The sequence below is a fragment of the Tachyglossus aculeatus genome, chromosome X2, assembly GCF_015852505.1.
Source record: "Tachyglossus aculeatus isolate mTacAcu1 chromosome X2, mTacAcu1.pri, whole genome shotgun sequence".
Taxonomy (NCBI): Eukaryota; Metazoa; Chordata; class Mammalia; order Monotremata; family Tachyglossidae; genus Tachyglossus; species Tachyglossus aculeatus.
In genome coordinates, this window is record NC_052100.1 from 16985262 (window position 1) to 16999335 (window position 14074).

The window sequence follows — 14074 nt, forward strand, 5'->3', positions numbered from 1 at the left end:
CTTCAGTTAGCTAATCTGTGAAAAGGGGATGAAGACTGTGAGCCCCATTTGGGCCATGGACTGTATCCAACCTGAATAGCTTGCACCTACCCCAGTGCTTAGCACGGTGCTTGGGACATAGTAAACGCTTAACAGACACCGGTTTTTTTTTTTAAAAAAAAGAGCTAGCGACCAGACCTCTCTCTCCAGATAGGAAAAATCTGGAATTGTTCTGGCTCAGATGGTTAGAGGGATAGCGAAAGTCCTAAATGGGGCCTTGCAGAACTAGGATGTCAGTCACCTGATTTTCTGTGACTCTCCACTGTTCTCTTGGGTGTGCTTTATCCAACTACATGCTGGCCAGCTGCTTTTGACCGAAGTGAGGGCTCTGTACTCTCTACTCTGATACTCATGCCTCTATTCCCCTCTAGACTGTAAGCTAGTTGTGAGCAAGGAACGTGTCTACCACTCTGTTATACTGTACTCTCCCAACCTGTCCCATGACCAGCAGCAGCTTTGACTGGAAAGAAGGGCCCAGGTCGCGCTGCGGGGCTGCTACTTTGCTCTGGTGACAGAACTTTGCTCGTTCTGGATTGTGTACACTCAATCAAGATGCCATTTTAAGCAAATTCCTCCTTTCTTTTGATGAGCAGCAAGAAGAAGAGAAGCAGCATGGCTTAGTGGAAAGAACATGGGCTTGGGAGTCAGAGGTCATGGGTTCTAATCCCAGCTCCACCACTTTTCAGCTGTGTGACTTTGGGCAAGTCACTTAACTTCTCTGTGCCTCAGTTACCTCATCTGTAAAATGGGGATTAAGACTGTGAGCCCCACGTGGGATAACCCGACTACTTTGTGTCTACTGTAGCGCTTAGAACAGTGCTTGGCACATAGTAGGCTCTTAACAAATACCATCATTATTATCATGATGATGATCGCATGCAGGAACATGTGGGAACCTTTTCCCAATGAAATTCCTCATCCGATGATTTAAACAGTACTGATTCCTCCACCTTTTGTTGATGGTGTGCAGGAATCCTTTCTCTGAGAGATTTTCATTTTGATGCTAGAATACGTGAATCTTCCCTTGAAAGGTTCCAGAGATGCCCAGATGGTCCTCCCCAGATTGATGCAGGTTCAGTGTGGCTATCTGGCTGCTGTTACTCTACGGTGGGCACATCCTGTGCTCAGTGACCCCCTGAACCACAGGTAACAGTAAATACTACTTCTTCCAAGATAAAGAAACTCATTCTAAACCAAGTTGGCATAAATACTTCAACATCCAATTTGAACATGATTACTTGGAACGACAAATGGAGTGACGGTGAAAGTACCACAGAAGTCCAGAGCAGAGTGTACAGGCCTGGATCACCTCCACAGTCTGCCTCCTTCACCCCTGGGCATGAGCTGCAGAGCACTGCAGGCAGAAATCTAGGTATCAGGCTGACTTCATCCACTTCAAGTTTAATTCTGCCCTCTCCTCTGTCCAGCAAAACGATTTCTCCATGCTTACTGACACCTGTGTCCATCCCCCTCGCACTTTGTTCCAGACCACCCTCGCCCCAAATCTCCCAACCCTTTCCGTTAATAACATAGCCACCCATTTGTTTTGAGAAAATTGACACTATGAGGTGTGATCGCTCTAAAGTCTCCCTTGCCTCTCCCCATCCCTCCCCTTTCCTCAACTCTCCCATATTTCCCAGCAGTATCTCTAGAAGAGATCTCCTGCCTTCTCTCAAAATCAACCCCCTCCACCTGCACATCTGACCCCATTTCTTCGCACCTCATTAAAATATTTGCCCCCTCCTTTCCCACAACCATCTTCAACTGTTTGCTCTCCAATAGCTTCTTCCCCACCACTTTCAAATATGCCCATGTCTCCCTCATCCTAAAAAAACCCTCCCTGGACCGCATGGCTCCCTCCAGCTATCGCCCTATCACCCTCGTATCATTTCTCGCCAAACTCCTTGAGCAAATTGTCTATGTCCACTGTCTCAAGTTCCTCTCCTCCAATTCTCTCCTTGACCCCCTCCAATCTGGCTTCTGTCCCCTTCACTCCACAGAAACTGCCCTCTCAAAGGTCATGAATGATCTCCTTCTTGCCAAATCCAACAGCCTCTATTCAAACCTAATCCTCCTCAACCACTCAGCTGTCCTCGACACTGTCAACCACCCCTTTCTCCCGGAAACGTTATCCAACCTCAGCTTCACTGACACTGTCCTCTTCTCCATCTACTCCTACTCCCTTGGAGTACTCATTTGCTCCCATGGTTTCAACTACTACCTCTATGCGGATGGTACCCAAATCTACATCTCCAGCCCTGTTCTCTCTCCCTCTCTGCAGTCTCACATTGCCTCTTGCCTCAGCTACATTTCTACTTGGATATTCTCCCATCACTAAAACTTAACATGTCCAAAACAGAGCTCCTTATCTTCCCACCCAAACCCTGTCCTCCTCCTGACTGTCCCATGACACCACCATCCTTCCTGTCTCACAAGCTTGTAACTTTAGCTTTATCCCTGACTCCTTTCTCTCATTCAACACTCATAGTCAATCTATCACTAGATCCTGTTGGTTGGAACTTCACAACATCGCTACAATCCACACCTTCCCCTCTCCATCCTAACTGCTTCCACATAAATCCAATGACTTAATCTACCCCTCCTGGATTACTGCATCAGCCTCCTTGCTGACCTCCCAGCCTCCTGTCTCTCCCCACCCCAGTCTATGCTTCACTCTGATGCCCGGGTCATTTTTCTACAAAAACGTTTAGTCCACAGTTTCCTACTCCTCAAGAACCCCCAGTGGTTGCCCATCCACCTCCGCTTCAGACATAAACTCCTCACGATTGGCCTTAAAGCACTCGTCACCTTGCCCCCTCCTACCTCACCTCGCTGCTCTACTACTGCTACCCAGCCCGCAGACTTTGCTCCTCCAATACTAACCTTCTCACTGTACCACGATCTTGTCTATCTCACTGCCGACTTCTTGCCCACATCCTGCCTCTGGCTTGGAATGCCTTCCTTCCTCGTATCCTACAATTACTCTCCTCCCTTTCAAATCCTGTTGAAGGCAAATCTCCTCCAAGATGCCTTCCCTAGGCCCTCCTTTCCTCTTCTCCCTCTCCCTTCTGCGTCACCCTTTGTTCTTCGCCCCTCCCAGCCCCACAGCACTTATGTACATATCTGTAATTTATTTTAATGTCTGTCTCCCCCATCTAGATTGTAAGCTCGTTGTGGACAGGGAATGTGTCCATTATTTTGTTATACTGCATTCTCCCAAGAGCTCTGTACAGAGCTCTGTATACAATAAGAGTGAAATAAATATGATTCACATTGACTAGGAGATGGGGAAGCAATAAGCTGGGAGTAGGTTATTGTGTCAGGTTCAGTACACATCTTTCCTGATTTCTCCAGAGATACGGTAACTAAAAAAACCTTGTGGAAACTTAGGTGAGGTATTGAGGGAATCCTTCAGCTTAGTATGGTACTCTGTATGTGTGTAGCTGTCAGTCAATCAATCACATTTTAAGTGCTTTACTGTGTGCAGAGCATAGTACTAAGCTCTTGGGACAGTACACTACGACAGAATTGATAGACACATTCCATGCCCACAACGAGTTTACAGTCTAATAATAATGATGGCATTTATTAAGTGCTTACTATGTGCAAAGCACTGTTCTAAGCGCTGGGGAGGTTACAAGGTGATAAGGTTGTCCCACGGGGGGCTCACAATCTTAATCCCCATTTTCCAGATGAGGTAACTGAGTCACAAAGAAGTGAAGGGACTTGCCCAAAGTCACACAGCTGACAATTGGCAGAGCCAGGATTTGAACCCATGACCTCTGACTCCAAAGCTCGTGCTCTTTCCACTGAGCCACGCTGCTTCTCTAGAGAGGGAGACAGACAGTAATATAAAGAAATGAATTACAGATCTGTACATAAATGCTGTGGGGCTGAGGGGGAGGGGAGTGAATGAAGGGAGCAAATCAGGGTGATGCAGAAGGGAGTGGGAGAAGGGGAAATGAGGGCTTAGTCAGAGAAGGTCTCTGGGAGGAGATAGGCTGTTATTGAGGTTTTGAAGATGGGAAGAGTGATTGTCTGTTGGATATGAAGAGGGAGGGCGTCCCTGTTTAGAGGCAGGACGTGGGTAAGAGGTCAGCAGCGAGACAGATGAGATGGAGGTACAGTGAGGTTGTCATTAGAGGAGTGAAGTGTGCGGGCTGGGTTGTAGTAGGAAAGCAGAGCAGAAAGAAGATAGCATGGAGTTTCAGTTTAATGTGGAGATGGATGGGCAACCACTGGAGGTTCTTGAGGAGTGGGGAAATGTGAGCTGAACGTTTTTGTAGGAAATCGATCCAGGCAGCAGAGCGAAATATGGACTGAAGTGGGGAGAGACAGGAGGCAGGAAGGTCAGCAAGGAGGCTGAGGCAGTAATCAAGGCGGGACAGGATGAGTGCTTGGTTTAAAGTGGTATCAGTTTGGATGGAGAGGAAAGGGTGGGTTTTAATGATATTGTAAAGGTTGAACCAACAGGATTTGGTGACCGATTGAAATGTGGGTCGAATAAGAGAGATGAGTCAAGGATAACGCCGAGATTACTTGCTTGTGGTGACAGGGAGGATGGTGGTGTTGTCTACAGTGATGGTAAAGTCATGGGGAGACAGGGTTTAGGTGGGAAGATACGGAATTCCATTTGGAACGCGTTAAGTTTGAGGTGTCGGCGGGACCCTGGCCAGGAGTGGAGGGAGCATCGATGGAGGGAGGATTTTCGTCATCCTCCTTTCAGTCAGTCAGTCAGTCAGTCAGTCAATTACATTTACTGAGTGCTTACTGTGTGGAGAGCACTGTATTAAGAGCTCGGGAGAGTACAATATAACAACCTAACAGACACATTCCCTGCCTATGGGATCCACAGCGCATCACATTGGACACAAGAAAGGTGTGTGTTGTGTCATGTGTAATGTTTGTAACACCTGGTGCAGTTCTCTCTTTTGCCTCCTTTTGTCTCTTAGGGCCCAGTCGAAGAAAAGCAGAAGCAGCTTCAGGAAGCAGGTTTCACAAATTCATTTTTATTATGTTAAACATTGAGCACGGCGACTCGTGTCGGATCTTGACATACGCATTACATCTTGCCAGAGCACACTTTGAAAATATAATGAGAAACAAAAACTAAGTAACTGTGCTAGAAACAGTTTTGGTGAAGACAGGCCGAATATATTGGTAAATTCAGGAAGGAACAATGAAAGATTGAGCATTTTTTAAAGTACGGTTTCATTCATGCAAGATCTAATCCAGCAGAAGGTCTATCCATTTGGATTCTGCAAAACAACTAGATGATTTCCCCTATCTGTGGAAAAAATAAGAAAAAAAACACTCATTCATCTTCAACCAAAACTCTAAGCTTAAAAATGAAATGACCCCATTCGTGCTGTTTTTTATCCATGCAACAATGCTGGCAGACCTTACTAGGCCTGATGCTCTCAATCTAGTCACTGTGTGGAGGAGCGTGAGTTGCCATAAAGGGACAGCAGTAATAGTTACTCATTAAGCGCCATACTGTGTACTAAGCATTTAGTACCGACTGACGGAGATGTGGTCCCGGGCCTCCAGCGAAGAAGATCAGAACTAGCAGATCAATCTAAGGGCCCCTGGGAACGTTCACAGCATCCTACCATCTCCCCAAGACCCCTACTCACCCGCTCTGCTGCAGCACGGATAATTTGTACTTCATGAGCCACCCCAGAGGGGGCACAAGATGGGACAGGAAAGGAAAGGAAAGGAGTAGGGTGGGGCTCACTTGGTGGTTTGGCTGGAGTTCTCCCTCCCCAGTTCCCCACCATGGGCTGCTCAGAGGAGCCGGCCTCCCAGGCCAAATGAGTCATTCTTTGAGCAGAGCCAGGCAGTCCTGGGGGCAGCCAGGAATGGAGAGAGATGGTAGTAGTAAGAGCGTGTATTAAGCTCCGACTGTGGGCAAAGTCCTGGGGAAAAGTATGACACACATTAAGAATCAGGCACAGTCCTTGGTCCTCAAGGGGCCATTCTTCACGGTGGCATTAAAGCGGTTGTGAACCAGATTCCACAGATGAAGACTGAAAGGTCAACAAAAATGTGTACCTTGCCCATATCTGAAGCAAAATACCCGGCTCATTAATCGTGATGGATGCCTTTTAATGGGAAAATACAACACCTATTTATTGAGGGTTCTTTAAAAACGCACATGTGAGCAGGGATCACGTCTACTGACTCTATTGGGCCGGACTTTCCCAAGTGCTTAGTACAGTGGTTTTCCTACAGTACTCAATAATTGATCGATTTTTAAAAATATACTTTTTTAAAGACATTTTCTAAGTGCTTACTGTGTGCCAGGCACTGTATTAATACTAATAATTATGGTATTTGTTCTGCACTTACTCTGTGTCAGGCACCGTACTGGGCGCTGGGGTGGATACAAGATGATCAGGTCAGACACACATGGGGCTCATGGTCCTTATCAATCTGTTGCCAATTTGACTTTCTAGGATTACTCATAACAAAAGATGAATGCTCTGAAGCAATTTAACTTTATTTACATACAAAATGGAATTGTAAAAAGATCAATTAAGGTTGATTTAATTTTTCAATCTTGGAAATATGGAATCTGATGCAGCAAAGGAGAGCAAAATGCCCCTGTGTGAGGACAGCAAAGAGAATAGAGATTCAGGAGATAAATATATGTATATCTATATATACATGTTTATGTGCAAGACAGATGTTAAAATATTTCACACTCATGCCCTATACTCTGGTTATTCACTTCTCCAAACATCTGCTGGCTTTGGGGGTAACATGATATTGGATTGCACCTTCTTATTCTATTGGGCTGATCTATCAGTCATTCGAAGGTACTTAGGGAGCGACTCTAGTGGGCAAAGCACTGTACTAAACCCAGGGGAAGCATACAATGGGGGATTTAATTAGACAATGTCCCTGGCCTTCTGGGGGCTCTCAATCTAAAAGAGGGGCAGGGAGGTTGGGGATGAGGATATGAGGAAAAATTGAAATGATTAAGACAAAATGCCAGAAGGACACAAATACAAAATTTGTTATTAAACAATAGATTCCCAAGATGGTGTTTTATGAATTGGGAATACAATTTAAAGAAACTCTGAAAGGGAATAAATTTACTTTCCTTTCACCAACAGGACCAACCTCACTACTTTGCTTGGGGCAACTGCAGAGTGCTGGATCCCATACAGGTTTCTGGATCTCGGGGTGGGGGAGGGGGGCAGAGGGGCAGTGTCCATGAATCTTTTTCTATACTTCTCACCAGGTTCCTGGCAGAGCAGTTTAGGTCTAAAATTGATTCCTGGAGCACATGTGCACTGTATGCCTTCCACAGCACGGGGGCAGTAAGAGGAAGTTGTTCTCTATCTCCCTACTGGCCTTGCCTCTGCCTTCTTAACCAACATTTTTTTACCTCTCCCTTTGTTTGTTTTTTTAATGGTATTTGTTAAGCACTTACTGTGTGCCAGGCACTGTACTAAACACTGGGGTATATACAAGATAATCAGGTTGGACAAGTCTCTGTCCTACATAGGGTTCACAGTCTTAATCCACATTGTACAGATAAGGTAACTGAGGCACAGAGAAGTCAGGTGATTTGCCCAGGATCACAAAGCAGATGAGTGTCAGAGCTGGGATTATAACACAAGTCCTATGACTCCTAGACCCATGTTCTTTTCCTCTAGGCCATGCTGCCTCCTTTTTACTCTCACTTCCTTCTCCCGTGTTGTGTTCAGGAACTTTTAATCTTCATGTTGGCTATTCTCTGGGCCCCCTGGCGACCCCCTTCCTCACTCAATTCAACTTTGCTGACCACTCACATAACCCCACTTAAGCCGCACCTAAGCCAGACACAGGTTCAACAGCATCTCTAGACAATGCCCCACCTTGGGAAGTACAAGTTGGCAACATATAGAGACAGTCCCTACCCAACAGTGGGCTCACAGTCTAAAAGGGGGAGACAGAGAACAAAACCAAACATACTACAAAATAAAATAAATAGAATAGATATGTACAAGTAAAATAAATAAATAAACATCAACATCACCAATGGTATTTATTGAGCACTCTACTTGGGACAGGATGAGTGGGCCCAGAGTGTAGAGATCATGGGTGAGGGGTTGTGGGCAAGGTGACAGGTTAGAAGTCTGTGGTTGGATAGTCACTTGAATCTGTGACCTTTGGGCATTTGATAGTCTCCCTATCCTCAGCCCCGCAGCACTTATGTACATATCTATCAATTATATATTACACATTTTTTATTTCTACAAATGTCTGTCTTCCCGTCTAGACTGGAAGCTTGTTGTGGACAGGGAATGTGTCTATCAACTCTGTTCTACTGTACTCTCCCAAGTAGCGTGGCTCAGGAGAAGCAGCGTGGCTCAGCGGAAAGAGCCCGGGCTTGGGAGTCAAGGGTTGTGGGTTCTGATCCCGGCTCCGCCACTTGTCAGCTGTGTGACTTTGGGCAAGTCACTTCACTTCTCTGGGCCTCAGTTCCCTCATCTGTAAAATGGGGATGAAGACTGTGAGCCTCATGTGGGACAACCTGATCACCTTGTATCTCCCCCAGCACTTAGAACAGTGCCTGGCACATAGTAAGCACTTAACAAATGCCATTATTATTATTATTATTCCTCTGCACACAGTACGCCTTCAATAAATACCATTAAATGATTAAAGCACCCCCACAGTCCACGTTCCCCATTTCTGGGTTTTCGCAGCTAATGCCAGCTGGTGAAAATTCAGGCACCAGGCTAACTTCTACCACTCGGCATTCTCTCTGACTGCTCTATTTCAGTTCTCTCTCCTGTCTCGGCAATTATTCTATTCCTTGGTCACTGACACACATGCCTGCAGCCCCAACTATTGCAAACCTTCAACTCCCTCTTGAAGTCTCCAGTGTTCCCGCTGCCTCTCTCCCCTAAACCATGATGATCTCACTAACTACTTTCAAGGTAAAATAGAAACCACCAGGCATGAGTTATGCAAGGTTTCTCCTTCACTTTCTCACAGCTCTACTACTTCCTCTTCCTCCTTCCCAGGTGACAATCACAAGGAGCTGGGAGACAGTCATGAAAATATTTACAAGCACAGGAATCAGAATAAACTGAATGTTCAATAAAAATACTAGTGAATAAACTGCATTTTCCAAGGATTATACCTAGATCACAAGGGCAGATGACTAAAAATAATCACAGAACCCTAGAGGTGGCCTATGGATTGTTACATTTGGAGTATGGATCATTAGCTGGGTAAGCATTGTTGGAAGGGGGGCGGGGGTTAGGAGGGCTTTGAAGATAGGAAGGACTAAGGCCTGGCAGAGTTCTGGGGGGCCGAGGGAGAAGGGAGCTCTGGGTTGGGGGGAGAGCAGGAGTGAGATGAGAGCACAGGTTGGAGGTGGGTTTGGGTGGAGCAAAGAGGTCGAGCAGGGAATGTACTGGGGGAGGAGGGCTGATGCGCCACCTGGAGAGAGCTGGGGGAGAGCCTCAAGGCCAATGGCAGGGAAGTTTGCTTGGATGTTTAAGGAGATGGGCAACCACGAGAGGGTTGATAAATAGCAATACATAATCACAGTCGTATTTGTCAAGCTCTGAGTATGTGCCAAGGCCTGGGGTAGAAACAAGATAATCAGATCAGACACACAGACCCTGTCCCACACACAGGGATCACAGTTCAAGAGGGACCCAGGATAGGCATTTCATCCACATTATACACATGAGGACACTGAGGCCCAGAGGAGGAGAGTGACTTGCCCAGGGGAACACAGGAGGCAAATGGCAGAGCTGGGACTAGAACCTGTGTCTCCTGGCTCCCGGACACGTGCCAAGCGAGGTTTTAGAAAGATGACCTGGGCAGCGGGGCAGATGGATGGTGTCACTGTAGTGAGATCTCACCTAGCATTTTTGGTTTTCATCAACCTACATCTAAATGGCTGTTCAATATTCTGGGGAACACCAGTTAGCTCTTACTGAATATCGAAGAATACAATTTCTAAAAGTAAGAAAAAGATGGCTTAAACATTCGATTACCTGGGGTCACGATGATTTCGTATTGCTGGGTTCTAATTCTAAGAAAAGTCAGGGCATCCTCGGGATCGATCTCTCTCACTGTGCTGTGCGCTATCTGTGTGAGCGGCTGAAGGTACCCTGCATACTGAACTGATGAATAGCTACTTAGGGTTGTTTTCAATGGAATGCCTATAACAATAAGACAGATTATGAAAATATGAAATATCGGCGGACTGCAGTTATTTGTACATCACTCAAACAATAACAACCCCCCTACCCCTAGTGAATATTCTAAATTCATTAGCTGCTCCTCTCATGGAATTAGTGTCATATTCAGATTTCTTTGAAAATGTTTGGCAAGAACTAAAGCTAGATTGTACCATCTTCTAGTTTATCGACTAGTTGGCTTTCATCAGTCATGAACACAAATGACTGATGGGAGGCATGGTGCTCAGCATGAGAGAAAATACCTGGAAATTGACTAAGACGCCCAGAAGCCACATGGATCAGTCATCTGTTCAACATGGCATTAAGTGGTCTATTTGAATGGACAGTAAATGGGATGATTTTGGTGATATTACTTCATATTCAAAGATACAGCTACTGATGGTGAGTTTTTCTCTGTGTGTGGGAACGGGGATGATGGGGCGGGGGGTAGGGGGAGCACCTTTTACAGTCCCCTGCTTAACTGGGTTGAGCAATGGGTTCAAAAATAAGGCTGCTCTGACACCGAGGGGGAGGTCAAAAGTCATTGTGGCCTCTTCAGCAACCGAGAGCCCAATATTGAGCTCCTGGGAGACACAGAACTTGAGTTTAGGGTGGCAGGGTGAAGTGGGGTACCTCAGCAACAAACGCATTGATTGGTCTTGCAGGAGTGGCAATGGGATGATTTGGGATGGGCACACACTCTCTCTCCTGGGCCTCTGAGAACCAAAGCACATATGTGCACACATGCAGAGAGGATGAGCTCCAGAAAGACAGGGATCATGTCTACCTACTAAATTGTCCTCTCCCAGGCACTGGGTATGTTGGCTTTGCACAGGGTAAGTGTTCAAAAATACCATCGGTCAATGGATAGATGTTGAATCCAGAATAATTCTGACCACTAAGACAGGGAATTTTTTTTTGAATAGTTTCTGCAAAGCCCTTACACTGTGTCAAGTACTATTCCAAGCACTGGGCTAGACACAAGTTAATCAGGTGGGACACAGTCTCTGTCCCCCATGGGGCTCACAGGTAAGTAGGAGGGAAAACAGGTACTGAATCCCCATTTTACAGTTGAGGAAACTGAGGCACTTAAGAAGCTACGTGACTTGCCTAAAGACACACGGCAGGCAAGTGGCAGAGCCGCTATTAGAACCCAGGTCCTCCGGCTCTGACTTCCAGGCCCGGGCTTTATCCACTAGCCCATACTGCTTTCCTGATAGTTACCAACTGATGAAGTGGCTCAATTCTCAAATGTAAAGCAGTAAGACCTTAAGAAATGCCACCATGGGTAAGACCACTAATCCAACCAGATGGTTGAATGGTTGATGGTTGAATAAACTGTGTGATGACAGCCCTCTTCGGACATGTATCCTGATGGTGAGAGATATGCCCTCCAACAACTCTCTGCATCTCTGATTTCCCCTCTAGTAACCTAGTATGAATCAAATCAACCCACCAGGGGTAGTTATTGAGCACTTCCTCTGTGCAGAGCCCTGTACTTAGCGCTTAGGATAAAGTGATACAGTCGGTAGGCACAAAGACAACATCCCCATCTTCAACAACCCTACTTACCATCTAGTGGGAGAGACAGAGGTGGCAGTAAGTTGCAGGTAGGGGGAACCATTCATTCATTCATTCATTTAATCGTATTTATTGAGCGCATACTGTGTGCAGAGCACTGTAGTAAGCGCTTGAGAAGTATAAAGAGTTTAAAGATGTGGACATAATTGCTGTGGGGGGAGGAGGTTCAGGGTGGGCTCAAGTCTATAGGTGACATAGGAGGGGAGAATAATAATAATAATAATAATAATGATAATGGTATTTGTTAAGTGCTTACTATGTGCCAGGCACCGTACTAAGTGCTGGGGCGGAGACGAGCAAATCGGATTGGACACTTTCCCTGTCCCACACAGGGCTGAGAGTCTCAATACACATTTTACAGAGGAGGTAACTGAGGCACAAGGTCACACAGCAGACAAGTCGCAGAGAAAATAGGGGGTGAGCCCCACACGGGACGGGGACTGTGTCCAACCTCATTCACTTGTGTCTACCCTAGCGCTTAGAACAGTGTTTGACACACGCTTAGACACACTCCACTATTAAAAACTGGAAAATTAACAGAGTGATTCAGGGATTCTTTTAAGTTCACAACTTTTTACACTAGGATCAGAACTCGGGGTGAAGAAGTTAGTTAATATCTCTCAGTCCATTACCTTTCCCCAAAACTAGTAGGTTGTAATCATACCTTTCCTAGATTTAGAAATTCCTATACAATAATAATAATAATAATAAAAATGGTATTTGTGTCACAATGCTTACTATTGTGTCAAGCACTGTTCTAAGCCCTGGATACAGGGTAATCAGGTTGTCCCACGTGGGGCTCACCATCAGTTCCCATTTTACAGATGAGGTAACTGAGGCACGGAAAAGCTAAGTGATTTGCCCAAGTTCACACAGCAGACAGGTGGTGGAGCTGGAATTAAAACCCACATCCTCTGACTCCCAAGCCCGGCCTCTTCCCACTAAGCCACGCTGTAGACTCTCTTCCAATTCGGGGGCAAAACCAACTGCTGGAGGAAAGAACTATTGTAACACAAACCCTTTTCTCCTTTCCAAAAAATAAAAAACATTAAAATTTGGGGATCGGGAATTTATCATATTTAGGTTCTGGAGTAGAAACACTGCTTTCTGCCACAGTGCACAGTGCAACCCTGTTAAAGTCACAAAATATATACAACAGTCCCTTAATATCAAGGCATTTTCCAAATCGAATGGTTTTCTTGAGGTTTGGCACAACGTAGAGTTACATTTTAGTTCTTCAAAGGAAGTCGAAATATATTTACCGTGGGCATCCATAACTATAATTCCAATAACCCCTCTTTGGCCACGAATCCTCCTTAGGATTTCATCGGTCTCATCCTGTAATCAATGAAACATCGAACGATGATAGACAGTTAAACCATCTAAACGGCTTGTTTCTTTTTACTGAATACTCATTCCCTTTTCTTGGGAGCAAAAAGTATCTCCTGCCAAGAAACTGCAGTCAGATTCTCCAAAAAACCCACTCTTCAACTTGAGTGGAGAAGTTCTCCGGGTATTATCAAAGGGTCCACAGCCCGGGGACCCGGATTCGGGGAAATCTCACGGAACATCGTAGTTACGATTTTGAAAAAGGCCACGTTTCAATCTGTCGGATGCTATGATCCCTCCCCCTCTCCCCGTCCCCCCGGCAGGGTGGGGGTCCGGCCCGGTTACCATAGCGGAGCCGAGCCGGCGGGTCCCAGGAGCCCCGCCACGGCCCCCGCCGGTTGCTAGGAGACGGGGGCAATGGCGTCTTCCCAGGCACGCGGCCGGGCGCCACCGGTGGGGGGCGCGCGCGGGAGCGGGGGCGCGCGCGGAGCCGGGCCCCGATGGTGCGGGCGCGCGGAGCCTCCCCCGGCCCGGCGGGGACACTGCCGCACCTCTGTCGTCTCCTCCGCCTCCGCCTTTTCTCTCTCTCTTTTACGCATTCTCTCCTATTCCACCCTTCTATCTCTTCGCTGTTGAAGTAGCCATTTATCTGGGCTTACTACCAGTGTGGCACCATACTGAAAAAAAATTACATAACTGCCTTTTTTTCCCCTCCAAATACCTGTCATCTGTAGAGCATAAACTTTCCAAAAATACTGAGATTTGCCAAAGGGTGGCAGCTGGGAGTAAACTGCTTTAACTTTACAAAGACTACAGAATCAGGTGCCAGCATCATCTGCTCACTGACTGGATCCAGAGGTTTATTTGGTTTTTCTTCTTTTAACGGTATATGTTAGGCACTTAATATGCTCCAGGCACTATACTAAGCC

At 46.2% G+C, this 14074-nt stretch overlaps 1 protein-coding gene across 1 annotated transcript; it reads right to left on the reverse strand.

Moving 5' to 3' along the window:
• Window positions 1–5101: 5101 nt before the first annotated feature.
• On the reverse strand, window positions 5102–13577 carry DYNLRB2 (dynein light chain roadblock-type 2). Its single transcript, XM_038771560.1, has 4 exons — window positions 13491–13577; window positions 13079–13154; window positions 10050–10217; window positions 5102–5326 (listed from the first exon to the last, which is right to left on the reverse strand). Exons 1-4 carry the CDS (start codon window positions 13491–13493, stop codon window positions 5283–5285), a joined length of 291 nt encoding a protein of 96 aa, XP_038627488.1. The 5' UTR covers window positions 13494–13577; the 3' UTR covers window positions 5102–5282.
• Window positions 13578–14074: the final 497 nt, after the last annotated feature.

What these genes read in the sequence shown, in the direction of transcription:
- DYNLRB2 (XM_038771560.1), bottom strand. An exon ending in TATAGTTATGGATGCCCACG is followed by an intron (nt 10,218 to 13,078) that starts GTAAATATATTT and finishes TTATTGTTATAG; the next exon opens with GCATTCCATTGAAAACAACC. An exon ending in CGAAATCATCGTGACCCCAG is followed by an intron (nt 5,327 to 10,049) that starts GTAATCGAATGT and finishes TTTTTTCCACAG; the next exon opens with ATAGGGGAAATCATCTAGTT.